Genomic DNA, 15,643 nt, shown 5'->3' with positions numbered 1-15,643 from the left:
CCTTCTCTTTACCTTCTTTTTTAAAAATTAAGTCAATTTGGGGAGGGTATGTGCTATGGTGAGTGCTGTGAAATGTGTAAACCTGGCTATTCACAGACCTGTACCCCTGGGGCTAATAATACATTATATGTTTATTTAAAAATTTAAAAATTATTTATAAATAAGTAAATAAAAATTAAGTCATTGCATGGACTTTGATGTCCAATATGTGTGTATATACACACATACACGTATGTATGTTTGCCAAAAAAGTAAAAAAAAATCTCCTTATCCAGTGACTAGATGGCCTAGCAATCCTGGATGTCTCTTTCTGGAATGTTTGATGGGAAATTGTCAGTATGTACAATTGCAGGTGAGTGCAATTGAATATTTCAGGTTTAATCATTCTGGTAAAGAATGGGATTTCAGAAATTTTTTTCTTTGTAAATGTTATCTGCATTTTAATTGGCTAATAATAAGAACCACAATAATTTAAACTTGAGTGCACCAAAAACATGCCTCAGAGACATTTTCTTTACTTCTTTCTTGACATGTCATTCCTAATGTTTTTTTTCTAGAGTATCTTGTTTTGCTTGTTTAGCTTGTTTAATCCTGTTGGGTTCTCTTTATACTAAAACAAACATACCATTGTCTTCATATAAATCCTTTAAAGGAATCTAGTCATTAAACCAGTAAATACAAAAGTTGAAAATTGTTAAGTCAGAAAAGTGTATGTGTGTTTACATGTAATGGTGTTATTAGAGTCCTGTTTGCTTTTTTTTTTTTTTAAGTATCTAACCTAATACAAGAGTAGATTAACAGGATTAGATTTTAATTTTCAGATGATTTCAGGAAATACACCTTTTGTGTTGATTGACCACTGTCTTCTTTCCGTCTTTGAAGAACTTGGGAGTGGTTATCTCCTTATATTTATTTTCTAATCAGAAAGCACCTTTTATGCCTTTAAGGATTATATTCAACTGCTACGTCCCTGGTGTCAAGTCAATGTTGGTTCCTGTCGATTTATGCTGGGACGGTGCTACCTGGTTACAGGAGAGGGACAGAAGGTAAATTGCATTTGAATGATGAACCAACTTCAGTGCAAAGAGGACACAGTCTCCATTTAACTAGGTTAGAGGGATGGGAGGCATGGAATCCTTTAGATAAGAATAAAGACGATTAGTACCAGCAAGAGCCATATGGGGATTGTTCAGCTTTCATGTGCTTTGCAAATTAGTTAGAACATGGGAAAACATGAAGAAGAAGGCATTAAAACCCTTTTGCCTCTGTGTTGGTGTTTTTAGGGATGAATTTTGTAAATCAAATTTATTACTCAGTTACATGTTTTCATCATATACTTTTTTAATTTTATGCTGCTTTCTCACCCTCATTATGGAAGTTTACCTTTCTTTCTTTTTTTTTTTTTTTAAGATTTTATTTATTTATTAGAGATCACAAGTAGGCAGAGAGGGAGGTGGGGCTTCCTGCTGAGCAGAGAGCCTGATGCGGGTAGGTAACTTTAGGTAACTATTTGTTGTTACCTGAAACCATCACCTGAGCCGAAGGCAGAGGCTTAACCCACCAAGCCACCCAGGCTCCCCAAAGTTTATCTTTCTAATTTGTTCCCTGACATCCTGTTTATGTAAATTTTCAAACATACAGGAAAGTTTAAACACTTAAAATAAACAATCATATACTCACCACTCAAATTCTGCAAAGGTTAACATGTTACTATGCTACTGTATATTTTATCCATCAATTTTCTTATTAAAGTTAACTTTTTAATAGCATTTAAGTTAAAAAGTGAGATAAGTTAAAGAAAAATATTAAATAATGTGTCAAATAGAATTTAGAATGGCAGACATTGTAAATATAGCCAAGTCTTAATTTTTCTTTTTTGGCTTTCCTTTAGCACCTGAAACCAGCCCGCCCTTCCCCCGCCCCGCCATCCCCTCCCCCATCCTCCACACCCGTGACTTTTAAGCAGCTTGAACAGTTCATTGTAAGTCATTTTGTATTCTTTTATTTCTCCAGGCTCTGGATTGCTTCCGCCATGCAGCATCTGAGGTGGGCAAAGAGGAATTCTTGGATCGCTTGATTCGCTCAGAGGATGGGGAGATTGTGTCCACCCCCAAGATGCAGTATTATGATAAGGTACATTATGATGTGGTTTGGTCCTTCTTAAACCACCCTGTGTGAAAATGTATCTGAAATCATTGTTTTGATATTTGGGAAGAAAAGTAATATAAAAATTTAATCGTTCCCTGAACTTCCAAGAGAAGAGAAACGAATTTGCCTGGAGAAATTAAAGAAATGTGTATTTTAATAAAATAGGTAAGTGTTTTTAACTTAAGTGAAATTCCCATCATGATACCAGTTTGTTAGCCTGGTCATCAGAACTTTATTGATACTAGTCTTGCCTAAAGCTCAAGGAATTAACTTGGAATACTGTATTTAGCCTTAGTTTAAGATTTGGACCTCGGTGTCCCTCCTGACCTTTCTTCCCGTCAGTTTTTTCTCTGGTCATTCAGTTCTAGAAAGAGTGGTGTGCTTACTATCTCATGCAAGCCAGGCGTACACTCTGTTCCCCTCAAGACCTTTCTACCTGCTATTCCCCTTTTCCCAGAGAGTCAAGCTTCAAGCCTCATTTCATTGAAGTCTCTGTATCTGTCACCACAACATTTAACCATGCTTGATGTTTAGGCTTTAGGTAACTATTTGTTGTTACCTGAATTTCCTACCAAAAAGAAAAATGAGACAGAGACAGGCATAACCATTTTGTTCCTTGCTTGTAAAAGAGACAAATGATTTTTTTTTTTTAAAGTGAGCTCTACACCCATTGTGAGGCTTGAATTCATGACCCTGAGATCAAGAGTTACATGCTATACTGACTGAGCCAACCAGCACCGCAAGATAGATGAATTTTTACTGAAATAGATTTGTAGCTCTTAATAACCATCCACATCCTTCTGATGAGAAAATTATTTTGAATTCGAAGGATTTTTTCAAGATTTATTTTATTTATTTATTTTGGAGAGAGAAGGCACATGAGCACGGTAGGGAGAGGGAAAGAATCTTAAGCAGGCTCCAGGCTCAGCATGGAGCCTGCCAAGGGGCTCGATCTCACGACCCTGAGATCATGACCTGAACTGAAATCAAGACTTGGTCACTTAACTGACTGAGCCACCCAGGCGCCCCAGGTTTTTTGTTTTTAAGTAATCTCCACACTCACTGTGGGGCTCAGACTCAACAACCCCAAGATCAAGAGTTGCACACTCCACCGAGTCAGCCGGTCACCCCGAATTCTAAGGATTTTTAATCGAGGCTGGCTAGATTTGAGGAATTGGTAAGTCCCCTGAAATTGTGTGCAAAATGATGCTTGTATTTTTTCTGTGGAGAAGTTCTATAGCTTTCATCAGAAGAGACTTACTGATTCAAAAAACATGAAAAATCACTGCTCCAATGGACCCCAAAGCGGGCCTTGGGAAGAAAATACTAGAACTCTCACAGAAGAAATAAAGATATGCTAATGTTTGGGGCACCTGGGTGGCTCAGTCGGTTAAGCAGCTGCCTTTGGCTTAGGTCATGATCCAAGGGTCCTGGGATCGAGCCCCACATCGGGCTCCCTGCCTAGCGAGCAGAAGCCTGCTTCTCCCTCTCCCACTCCCTCTGCTTATGTCAAATAAATAAAACCTCTTAAAAAAAAAAAAAAGATATGCTAATGTTTAATATAAGGATCAACTCTGGTGCTCTTATGTGGTCCTTTACCACATGGTCACTTGTCATTTAGTCTCAAGGTAGATATCTGAAGAGAGAGGGAGGGTGTCATAGCTGGGACGCACGTTTAGAGGGGCATCTACACTAGTCCATTTGATTTCAGTAGATTATGTTTGCCCAGTTAAATTGATTTACACATGATATTGCTTCATTTTAATAAAAATCACCTCCACAATTTTTTTAAAAATTCCTTCAGAGAAGCCAGATTAAGAAAGTACAAGCAAATGAGGACAATATAGGGCTGATACTTCTCCCTTCGATACAGGCTCTTCATCAGCCATATTGCAAGGTAAAAACAGTAACAGTCTATAATCAGAACTGACAAGAATCAGCTGATAACAGTTGGACTTCTCAGGAATGCTATTTTAAAATATAAGTAAGTGTACCTTGAATTAAAATGTCAACTCAAGATAATATGAAACCATGAAAATTATTGGGCACATGGGTGGCTCCGTAGGTTGAGTGTCTGTCTTTGCCTTTGACATGATCCCAGGGTCCTGGGAACGAGTCCCACATGGGGCTCCCTGCTGAGCTGGGAGTCTGCTTCTTCCTCTCCTTCTCCTTTTCCCCTCTGCTCCTGCTCTCTCTCAAATAAATATATAAATAAAATCTCCCCCCACCCAAAAAAAAAAGAAGGAAAGAAAATTATCAAGGCATTAAATGTATCCTAATCACCTGTAAGGGAGTATGAATTGGTTACAACCACTTTGAAAAACTGTTGGGGGGTGCCTGAGTGGCTCAGTTGGTTAAGCATCTGCCTTCGGCTCAGGTCATGATCCCAGGGTCCTGGGGTCTACTCCTACATCAGGCTCCTGCTCAGTAGGAAGCCTGCTTCTCCCTCTGCCTGCTGCTCCCCCTGCTGTGCTCTCTCTCTCTCTCTCTAACAAATAAATGAGTAAAATCTTTAAGAAGAAAAACTGTTAATATTTACTAGCTGCAATCATTGATATACCCTATGACATAGTTATTCCAATTCTGAATATATCCAGAAATATGTACATATTTACCAAAACGATGTGCAATTATAATCCAGGCAGGTATTTATAAAACTCATACACTGGAAACCCAAGTGTCCATTGACTGGATGGATCGATAAATTATGGTGTATTCTTTGAATGGAATACCACAGCAATGAAAGGAAATCCTGCATATAATAACAGATCAGTCTTATAAACATGTTAAGCAAAGTAAGAGAAACACACAAAAAAATACATACCATAAGATTCAATTTCCATGAAATTTAAAAACAACAAGTAAAAAAGTCAGAAGTGGCTGGAAGGAGGCACCTGGGAGCTTTGGAATGCTGCTATGTTTTAATTCTTATTTTAGGTGCTTGTTACATGGATATGTTTACTTTGTGAACATTCAGTCAGCTGTGTATCTAGAATTTATGTACATTTCTAAATATATGTTATATTTCAAGAAAAAGTATAAAATAAAAACTAAGCACCCAAAACAAAAAGATGTTGTATACTATTAATAAAGAAAAGAATAAATAAGTACTAATAAAAGTAATTCAAAACTATTTTTATCTATTTCATCTTCTATAAATTCATATGTTGAGTGTGTTAATAGAGTGGACATTGTTAATAGAGTGGACAATTGTTAATAGAGTGGACAATCAAAAAAGTTTGAAGAGCACTGTTCTATTTTGTTTAGAAATGGGTTATCTCAAACGTTATTCTCTTCAGGGGTTTATAAGGCTATGGTGGCAATTTATTTTCTGGGCTTTAAATTCATCTGTGACCTAAACAGTTACTAGGAGTTACTAGTTTAGTTACTAGTTACTAAGAGTTACTAAATAGTTACTAGCAGTGAAATATAGTGTGTTCCTTCAACAAATACTGAGTACCCACTATGTACTAAACATTGAACGTAAAAGACCCAATAGGAAATTTTACAGCCTGTTATTTGCCAGTAGAATCTAAAGGAAAATATTTTTTTTAGTTTTATTTTATTTATTTATTTTAAGTAATCTCTACACCCACTGTGGGGCTCGAACTCATGACCCCGAGATCAAGAGTCGCATGCTCTTCCGACTGAGCCAGCCAGGTGCCCCTAAAGGAAAGTCAAATAGTAACCAAATAATCCTGTCTTGTAGTCAATGTCTTTGATTTAATCTTCATCTTAACTAGTTATCTGATTAATTCCTATTTCAGTTTGAAGTACACTACCATATTAATTTTAATGGAAACTCTTGTTTTTCCTCAGGTTTTGCGTCTACTAGATGTTGTTGGTTTGCCTGAGCTGGTTATTCAGTTGGCTTCATCAATATTAACTGAAGTAGGTGGTGACTGGAAAAGTCAGGTAAGAACTAACTATAATCTAGTTATTTCCCTTCGGATTTGGCATGGATGTGGCATTTTAATTACCATTGTTCTTCTTCCCTCTATTTGACATTTAGGCTACCTTGAGGACATGCATTTTCAAACATCATTTGGATTTGGGTCACAATAGCCAAGCATATGAAGCCTTAACCCAAATTCCTGATTCTAGCAGGTAGTCAAGCCCAGTCTTTTTTAAAGACAATTTACCAGCCTTGTTTAATCCACTGAGACCGTTTGTCCTCATGTCCCTTTTTTTTTCCCTCGTAGGCAGTTAGATTGTCTGCGGCAGCTGGTGGTAGTTCTTTGTGAACGCTCACAGCTACAGGATCTTGTAGAGTTTCCTTATGTGAATCTGCATAACGAGGTAATTTTAGTTGTCCGCTGATGACTGGACACAGCTGTGGTGGTTGTCATGCTCCCTACTAACTTTGATATCTGATTGCTTCCCCTTCGTTAGGTTGTGGCAATAATTGAATCACGCGCACGAGCTGTGGACCTTATGACTCACAATTACTATGAGCTCCTCTATGCCTTTCACGTCTTTCGCCACAATTACCGGAAGGGTGAGCAGTTGAAGCCAATTTGTTAGGGGCAACCTTAGCAGTTTAATCATGTTTTATAAAAATGCTGTTTGACTTAAGTAATTTTTACCTTACTTTCACCATTGAATGAGTGTTCTCTATATGCGTTGGGGGAAATTATGTTTAATTACAAGATTAGCTTCACCCTTTTGAGGATTACCTGCTAGCCTTAAAGACATGCACTTATCCCATTCTAGAACATTCTTTAGGAATCTTCAGTGAGATGTCATTCTACCTATATCTCCTGTCTGATATTAAAAGAAATGAACTTGTACTAGAGGCATCTGGAATTCTTGTGGCTGGTTTTGAGTTCTTGTGCCAGCTTGCTATTGCCCGTTTCTTATTGCTGATTATTTTGAGAGAAGTTGTAGACTCATGTTTCGATGTATAAATGCTTCAGGTGCATTTGCTAAGGACGTTTTCTTAGATAACCTCAATACAATTATCAGATTAAGGAAATATAACTAATTTCATGAATTAACTATAAATATGCTAATGTGATTTTTTTTTTTTAATAGCACATTCCTCCCATACCGTCCTTACCCCTGATCCAGAATCACATATTGCATTTATTTGTCATGTCTTTAGTTTCATTTTTAGTCTGACTTTGCCTTTTGATGTCGTTGATATTTTTGAAGAGTACAGACAGGCCAGTTGTTTTTGTAGAATGTATCTTAGTTTGGGAGTGCCTGGGTGGCTCAGTGGGTTAAAGCCTCTGCCTTCAGCTCAGGTCATGATCCCAGGGTCCTGGGATCGAGCCCCACATCGGGCTCTCTGCTCAGCAGGGAGCCTGTTTCCCCCCTCTCTCTCTGCCTGCCTCTCTGCCTGCTTGTCATCTCTGTCAAATAAATAGATAAAATCTTAAAAAAAAAAAATGTGTCTTAGTTTGGACCTGTATGATGATTAATGAAGTCTTTATCAGAACAGCTAAAATGGGGGTGCCTCGGTGGCTCAGTGGGTTAAAGACTCTGCCTTCGGCTAGGGTCATGATCCCAGGGTCCTGGGATCGAGCCCCGTGTTGGGCTCTCTGCTCAGTAGCAAGACTGCTTCCCCCTCCCCCCCACCTCTGCCTGCTTCTCAGCCTACCTTTTTTTTTTTTTTTTTTTTTTTAAGATTTTATTTATTTATTTATTTGTCAGAGAGAGAGAGAGAGCACACGGGAGAACACAAGCAGGCAGAGGCAGAGAGAGAAGCAGGCTCCCCACTGAGCAAGAAGCCCGATGCGGGACTCGATCCCAGGACCCTGGTATCACGACCAGAGCCGAAGGCAGCGGCTTAACCAACTGAGCCACCCAGGCGTCCCCTCTGCCTACTTTTGATCTCTGTCAAATAAAATCTTTTTAAAAAAAAAAAAAAAAAAGTAAAATCTTTGAGATGGAAAAAAAAAGAAAGAATAGCTAAAATGCAAAGGGACTGTATGTCTGTTTTAAGATCACATTTTACGAGATAACCACTGTGGATTTCCCCTGGAACTAGTAATATTTTTTACCATTTTCACTCAGAGAACTTTTCATAAGGTTTATTGCTGATTTTCATTGAAAGAATAGATGGAAGTAATTAATAAACCTTGTTCTTAATTTTCCTAATGGTGAAACATGTTTGCATGTTCCTTATATTCTTGACTCATACAGACAAGGACATGTAGATGATTAAAGATCTCTCACTGTTTGTTTTTACAATAGCAATGTCCATTACATCAACCTGGTTAAGATCACTTTAGTTGGAAGTGCCTGTGTGGCTCAGCCGGTTAAAGCGTCTGCCTTTGGCTCCGGTCACAATCTTTGGGTCCTGGGATGGAGCCCTACATCAGGCTTCCCACTCAGCAGACAGTCTGCTTCACCCTCTCTCTCTCTTCCTCCGCCCCTGCTTGTGCTTTCTCTCTCTCAAATAAATAAATAAAACGTTTAAAAAAAAAAAAAAGACCACTTTAGCTGAATTAATGTTCAGATCTTTCTGGAGCAAGACTTGTACTTCTAAAAAAATGTCTTAATATGGCAAGCACTCGGAAACATTTGTTGGCGGGGGAAAGTCAAGTCAATTTCTTTTTTTTTTTTTAAGATTTTATTTATTTATTTGACAGAAAGAGAGAGCACAAGCAGGGGTGTGGCAGGCAAGAGGAGAGGGTGAAGCAGGCTTCCCGCTGAGCAGAGAGCCTGACGCGGGGCCGTCCCAGAACCCTGGGATCATGACCTGAGCCGAAGGCAGACGCTTAACTGACTGAGCCACCCAGGCGCCCCGTCAATTTCATTTTAAGTAAAATTATATGAATTTAAAAACTGTTGGAATGAAAAATAATTTCATTTAAAAACTAAAAGAAAGGGGTGCCTGGGTGGCTCAGTAGGTTAAAGCCTCTGCCTTCAGCTCCGGTCATGGTCCCAGGGTCCTGAGATCGAGCCCTGTGTCAGGCTCTCTGCTGGGCAGGGAGCCTCCATCCCCACCCCACCCCCCCACCCCCGCCTGCCTCTCTGCCTATTTGAGATCTCTGTCTGTCAAATAAATAATTTTAAAAATCTTAAAAAAATAAATAAATAAAAGAAATGTTAAATGCTGTTTGGTTTCTGGAGTCTCGTGCTGCCTCAGAACAAGGTGTTTTTCAGTATCTCATTCAGCCCGTGTGACTCAAGTATTGTAAAGATAATTCATTCATGAGCAGAGCATCCAAACATTTCTTGGTTGCACTGGGTGGAATTAGATTAAAAATGTGGCTGAAACTAGCACTCTAATCTTTTGTACTATCTGGGAATGTAGTATCTAAAGTTAGAAGTAGGGGCACCTGGCGGGCTCAGTTGGTAGAGCTTACAACTCTTGATCTCAGGATCATGAGTTCAAGCCCCATGTTGGGTGTTGAGATCACTTTTAAAATGAATGAGTGGGGCGCCTGGGTGGCTCAATTGGTTGAGCGACTGCCTTCAGCTCAGGTCATGATCCTGGATTCCCAGATCCAGTCCCCCATTGGCTCCCTGCTCAGCAGGGAGCCTGCTTCTTCATCTAACTTTCTTCCTCTCATGCTTGCTCGCTCTCATTCTCTCCTCTCTCTCACATAAATAAAATCTTAAAAAAAAAAATAGAATGAATGAATGAATGTCAGAAATAACATTTACAGATTTTTTCTTTTTTTAATTATAATAAAATCTACATAAATAACAACCAATTTTTAGTGTTCAGTAGTGTTATGTATATTCACATTACTGTGTAACCAATGCCCAGAACTTTTCATCTTGCAAAATGGAAACACTAAACTCATTAAACAGCTTCCCATTTCTACCTCCTCCAGCCCCTGGCAACTATCATTCTACTTTCTGTCTCTGTGAATTTGGCTACCGGAATCATATCTTATTTGTCTTTTTGTGACTGGCTTATTTCACTTAGCCTAATAATCTTCAAAGTTCATCCATGTTATAGTATGTGACAGAATTGCTTCCTTCTTCTGTTATATGTATATGTCACATTTTGTTTATCCATCTATCAATGGACACTTGGATTGCCCCCATCTTGGCCATTATGAGTAATGGCTGCTGTGAACAAGGGCATACAAGTATCTCCTCAAGACCCTGCTTTCAGTTTTTAGGCTTTATGCCCGGAAGTGAAATTGCTGATCACAAGGTAGTCCCATTTTCAATTTTTTGAGGAACTGCCATACTGTTTTACATAACCGCTACATCAATTTACATTCCCACCAGCAGTGTACAGCAGTTCCAGATTTTCCACATCCTCACCAACACATGATTTTTGTGTGGTTTTAAGTTAAATCAGTTTTGTTTTATGTTTTAATATTTGGTAAGTATAACAAATTTTCTAAAACACATCTTTTTTTAGATTTTATTTTTTAAGTAATCGCTACACCCAACATGGAGCTGAAACTTGAAAGCTGTATGCTGTTCTGAGCCATCCAGGCATCCCTCTAAAACACATTTTTGAAATTCTGATGTTTAATTTATTATTGCCTCCTAGCTGGTACAGTGATGTTTGAGTACGGAATGCGTCTTGGCAGAGAGGTTCGAACTCTGCGGGGACTTGAGAAACAAGGCAACTGTTATTTGGCTGCTGTTAACTGTTTACGACTTATTCGTCCAGAATATGCATGGATTGTACACCCAGCATCTGGTGCAGTGGTATGAAAGCTTTCCACCTTGGAGTTTGGGGATCATTTCACTTACTTGGCTTGGTCCTTTTGAAACTATCACCTCGTTTTGTTTCATTTTGTTTAAAATTTCTGCTGGGATATTTGTGAACTTCATCTATTTTTGCAGCAATTCCTTTGTTATACATTACCACCCCTTTAGTTCTCAAGTTTAGAATTATTGTAGGAAAAAGTACTTGCAGAATGGTCTTGAGTTAGACCTAACTTCAAGCAAATTACTTAATTTTTTGCTACCCAATTATCCTCTTGTATAAAATAGGGATGATCATGGTGATGATGATATCTGCCTTATAGGATTGAGTATTAAATGAGATAATTCATGTAGATTGCTTAGAATAGTGACAGTGCCTGGCCTGCAAAAAGTGCTCAGTAAATGGTAGCTGCTTTTATTTCATTCATTTTTGTTAATTCCATCTACACATAACTGTTTTACACTTTTAAAAAATGCTGATGGTGTCATATATGTGCAGCTACTCATGTTGTATATCATTCGTGCATGTACTAGGCTGTTTCCCAGGGTCTGTGATGGAGAATATAACTCTGGAACCAAGGAAGGTCAGGTGGTTTATATGGAGGTTAAGTCAACATCCTTAGACCCAGTAACTGTTAGAACTAGCTAAGTGGGCCAACTTGGCAAACAACTCCATTCCTTTGTCTGATAGTTACAGTACCTTTGTAAGTGTCATGCTAGTTGAAATAAACATAATTTATGTAGCGAGAATTTAAGCATGAAAGCTCTGGATCACAAATATTTAGTAATATCAAAATTAGATACAGATGACCCTTGAACAACACGAGTTTGAACTGCACAGGTCCACTTACACACAGTTGTCTTCAATAAATGGAATAATGTAGGGGCGCCTGGGTGGCTCAGTCAGGCGCCAGACTCTTGATTTCAGCTCAGGTCATGATCTCAGATTCATGGGATCGAGCTCCGCGTTGGGCTCAGCTCAGCATCTGCTTGAGATTCTCCCTCTCCCTCTCCTTCTCCTTCTGCCCCCACTCACACATCCTCTGTCTAAATAAATAAATTTTTAAGGAATCTTTTTAAAAATGTAAATGTATTTCTCTTACAATTTTTTGAATGACATGTTCTTTAGCTTCTTTTATTGTGAGAATACAGCATATAATACAGATAACATAAAAATATATGTTAATGAGAGTTTATGTTCTTGGTAAGGCATCCTGACAACAGCAAGCTATTAAGTTTTTGGAGGAGTCAGAAGTTATATGCAAATTTTCAACTATATAGGACATTGGCGTCCCTAACCCTCATGTTGTTCAGGGGTCAACTATACTAACTTTTCAACTTTTCATTAACGTTTAATCATTTGTTTTGTCTTCTCAGTATGATCGTCCTGGAGCATCCCCTAAGAGGAATCATGATGGAGAATGCACAGCTGCTCCAAGTGAGTTGGGGGTCCCCTGTGGATTCTTGGCTTAAGCAGTAATTATGTAGTTGTGTTATAGTATTATCTGTATTAAATGTGTGGTTTTATATAGTGATTGCAACATGTAGAGCAATGTAAAAATAATGTAAAGTTTCTTTTAGCTTATTTTCAGTATTTTAATCTGCTAAAAGTTGTCTGGTTGCTCTTTGAAAACTTCATATGGCTATATGAGAAATGAAAATGCTTTAAAAAGAGTGTTGTTTGCTGTATTTAAATCAGCATAGTATCAAACTTGTTTCAGCAGGCTCCTTGGATATCACCATGGAGACATGATATTCCTCCTTAAAGAGCTTGGGCTCTAGGACATAGCAACCCTAATACTGCTCTGGGGTTGGACACACCAACCCTTAATTCTGCTTCTCTCACTGTGGGCATGTTCCTTTCTTTCTGACCCAGTAACAGCATTTCTGAGTTGTAATAGTTAAATGAAATTCTATGTAAAACACATTGTAAGCATCTCCTCAGCTGCAGCTGTTGTTACTGGAGTAGCTTGATTTAACTGAGCTGCATGCTGGAAGCAGGGCTGTTGCTTTATTTTTAAGTTCACTTTTATGGAGCCCTCCCTTCTCCCCCCTGCCATTTCCTTCCGGTGCCCTTGGAGTTGACATTGAACTACTTAATGTGTAGTGGGAATTGACAGGCTGAGTTAATAGGCAGTGATGATAGGGACTTCCTTTGCACTTTGGGAATCAAACATATTTTCCTTTGGTTTCTAGCGAATCGGCAGATTGAAATTCTGGAACTGGGCGACCTCGAGAAAGAGTGTTCCTTGGCCCGCATTCGCCTCACTCTAGCTCAGCACGACCCATCGGCAGTTGCGGTTGCAGGTAGCCACGCAGCAGTCTGGGGACACAGACAGCAGGCTAGACACGGTGTGCTAGACCAGCATGCCAGACGGGCCAAGCGCCTCTTCCTGCTCCTTGGAGAGACCTGTCCCCAGAGGTTACTTCAGGTCACTGGCAGGCACCACTTGCCACTAAATAACTCTTTTTGATTTCCACAGGAAGTTCATCAGCAGAGGAGATGGTCTCTCTCTTGGTTCAGGCTGGCCTTTTTGACACTGCCATATCACTTTGTCAGACCTTTAAGCTCCCCTTAACACCAGTCTTCGAGGGACTTGCTTTCAAGTATGTATAAAATTGTCTTTCTGTTGTCTTCATTTTCTAATGCAGAAATATTGCACTGCTGCCCAGTGTGAACCAGTGGTCACAGCCAGTTGTGCTTTGAAGAAGTGTTTTTTCTAGCCCACCACGGTGACTTTTTAAAATTTCTTTTAATTAATTATAATTTTTTTAAAATCTTGATGTATAGCTTCTCTTGAGAAGTCAAAAATTTGGCAACCCTAGCCCCACATTCCCCCAAGATAGTAGGATATGTGGTCTAAATAGTGGTGTCCTTTTTAGAAAAGGCCTATGTTCTTTTCATTTTTAATAATGCCTTGTACCTAAATATTAAACTTTCAGAATTTTTCCTTTGGAAGTAAATGACCCCCTAACACCAATGGCCTTGCTGGTCATCCATTTGTGTGGTTCTTTTCAGCACGTCAGTTTACCATGTGTGGAAACGTTTTCGTTGCAGATGCATCAAGTTGCAGTTGGGAGGCGAGGCGGCTCAAGCAGAAGCATGGTCCTGGCTAGCAGCCAATCAGCTCTCATCTGTCATCACCACTAAGGAGTCTAGGTACAGCCTTGGTGCTCATGCGCCCCAAAAGGGCTTACCCTCCAAATACTTCCCTCATGCACCCAGTTAGTGTCTACTGAATGCACTTCTGCTTCTTTAGAATCCTTCTCTAACCTTCATCTTCAGAAAACTTCTCTCCCTTTAATATAATTTACGATTTCTGTTGCACAGCTTGGTGCTTTAGAATTGGAACATTTTACAATTTGGAGGTGCTCTGACATGAGTTTTCAATCCCTAAATTAGCACGCCAATATCACTACTAAAATACAGATACATCACCCTCATCTTCTAAAACGGAACTTCTACATGAGTCTAATGCTTGATTGGGCTTGGAAACAGCGATCTGAGCCAGTTTCTTTGTTTTAGGGATCTGGAACAAAGAAGTTAGTCGAATTGTGTAGTCAAGTAAAGATGTGGTTAGTGGGAGAGATATAGAATCCAAGTCATTTGGCTTCTAATACTATCCCTAAACCACATTGACCCTAATAATATTAGTTGCCATTTAGTTATATTACCAATTCAGTTGTGAGTCTCTAAAGATTTTTTTTCCTTGTAAATACATGCTTTGAATGGTGCTGTAAATATCTGTTAAGAATCTAGAACTCGGGGCGCCTGAGTGGCTCAGTTGGTTAAACCTCTGCCTTCAGCTCAGGTCATGATCCCAGGCTCTTGGGATCAAGCCCCACATCAGGCTCCCTGCTCTGTGGGGAGACTGTTTCTCCCTCTCCCTCTGCTACTCCTCACTGCTTGTGCTCTCTCTCTCTGTGTCAAATAAATAAGTAAAATCTTTAAAAAAAAAAAAAAAAGAATCTAGAACTCATTAGTCCCTTCTGCTTTCTTCAAGTGCTACAGATGAAGCATGGCGACTATTATCGACTTACCTGGAAAGGTACAAAGTCCAGAATAACTTATATCACCACTGTGTAATCAACAAGCTCTTGTCTCATGGAGTGCCTCTGCCTAACTGGCTTATAAACAGTTACAAGGTATGGTATCTTAATTTGTACAGAGTAAAAAACTGATCTTTACAATTAAGAATAAATTTCATGAGATAATTAAAAAGAAAAGGTGGTAATTTATGAAAATATACTGACCTATGCTTTGGGCAGCTTCTCAGTGTTCGTTAAATACACTAAGAATAGCTTAACTTTAATTCCGTATGGAGTACTGGGTGTTTAGAATTGAAGTTCTGTGGGTTAGTGATTAAATTAATGCCTGCTTATTTGCTCATAGAACAATGAGTATATACTTAGAACAATGACTATATGTGTGACACAGTATTTACTATTACTCAAAAAATTCATAGAAGTGAGTAGAGTAGTTTTCAAAACTACAACAGGGTTTAAGTTTTTGTCAAAATTGGATTTTTGGACTGCCTACCTCAGAATTAGTTGGGTAGTGGACTTCTTCAAATACAGATTCCTGAGCCCCATTCCACACTTAAACATTCAAATTAATCTGGAGCTAGGATCTGGGATCTGTATTTTAACGAACTTGTAATTTGATACAGTGCATGCTTAAGTTTGAAAACTATATCTGGAATACATTGGGTGGGGTAGGGAAAGAGGTTGTAAAGCTTAAAATCAGGAAAGTTTATCTCCTTTTGGGGGGGGTGTTATTTGTTTAAGTTAGAAAGTAGAAAAGGCGGTTAAGCTGGTAAAAGGACTGTGATCAAATTAGAATATAGAAAATGTTATTACCTAATTA

The 15,643-nt window shown here is 38.8% G+C and overlaps 1 protein-coding gene across 1 annotated transcript in view; it reads left to right on the top strand.

The window, feature by feature from the left end:
* Positions 1-15,643, top strand: part of NUP160 (nucleoporin 160) — a 50,260-nt gene that overhangs the window by 30,789 nt on the left and 3,828 nt on the right. Inside the window, exons 21-33 of the mRNA XM_032844519.1 lie at positions 283-352; positions 948-1,046; positions 2,014-2,133; positions 5,968-6,063; positions 6,161-6,255; positions 6,351-6,447; positions 6,541-6,646; positions 10,616-10,776; positions 12,154-12,214; positions 12,973-13,083; positions 13,260-13,383; positions 13,835-13,936; positions 14,781-14,922. Of these exons, the coding sequence (XP_032700410.1) occupies positions 283-352; positions 948-1,046; positions 2,014-2,133; positions 5,968-6,063; positions 6,161-6,255; positions 6,351-6,447; positions 6,541-6,646; positions 10,616-10,776; positions 12,154-12,214; positions 12,973-13,083; positions 13,260-13,383; positions 13,835-13,936; positions 14,781-14,922 (1,384 nt within the window). The remainder of the gene's footprint in view (positions 1-282; positions 353-947; positions 1,047-2,013; positions 2,134-5,967; positions 6,064-6,160; positions 6,256-6,350; positions 6,448-6,540; positions 6,647-10,615; positions 10,777-12,153; positions 12,215-12,972; positions 13,084-13,259; positions 13,384-13,834; positions 13,937-14,780; positions 14,923-15,643) is intronic.

The sequence above is a fragment of the Lontra canadensis genome, unplaced genomic scaffold, assembly GCF_010015895.1.
Source record: "Lontra canadensis isolate GAN:19392208 unplaced genomic scaffold, GSC_riverotter_1.0 scaffold154, whole genome shotgun sequence".
Taxonomy (NCBI): Eukaryota; Metazoa; Chordata; class Mammalia; order Carnivora; family Mustelidae; genus Lontra; species Lontra canadensis.
Note: the sequence above shows the minus strand (reverse complement) of the source record. Positions and strands in the feature narration are given on the sequence as shown.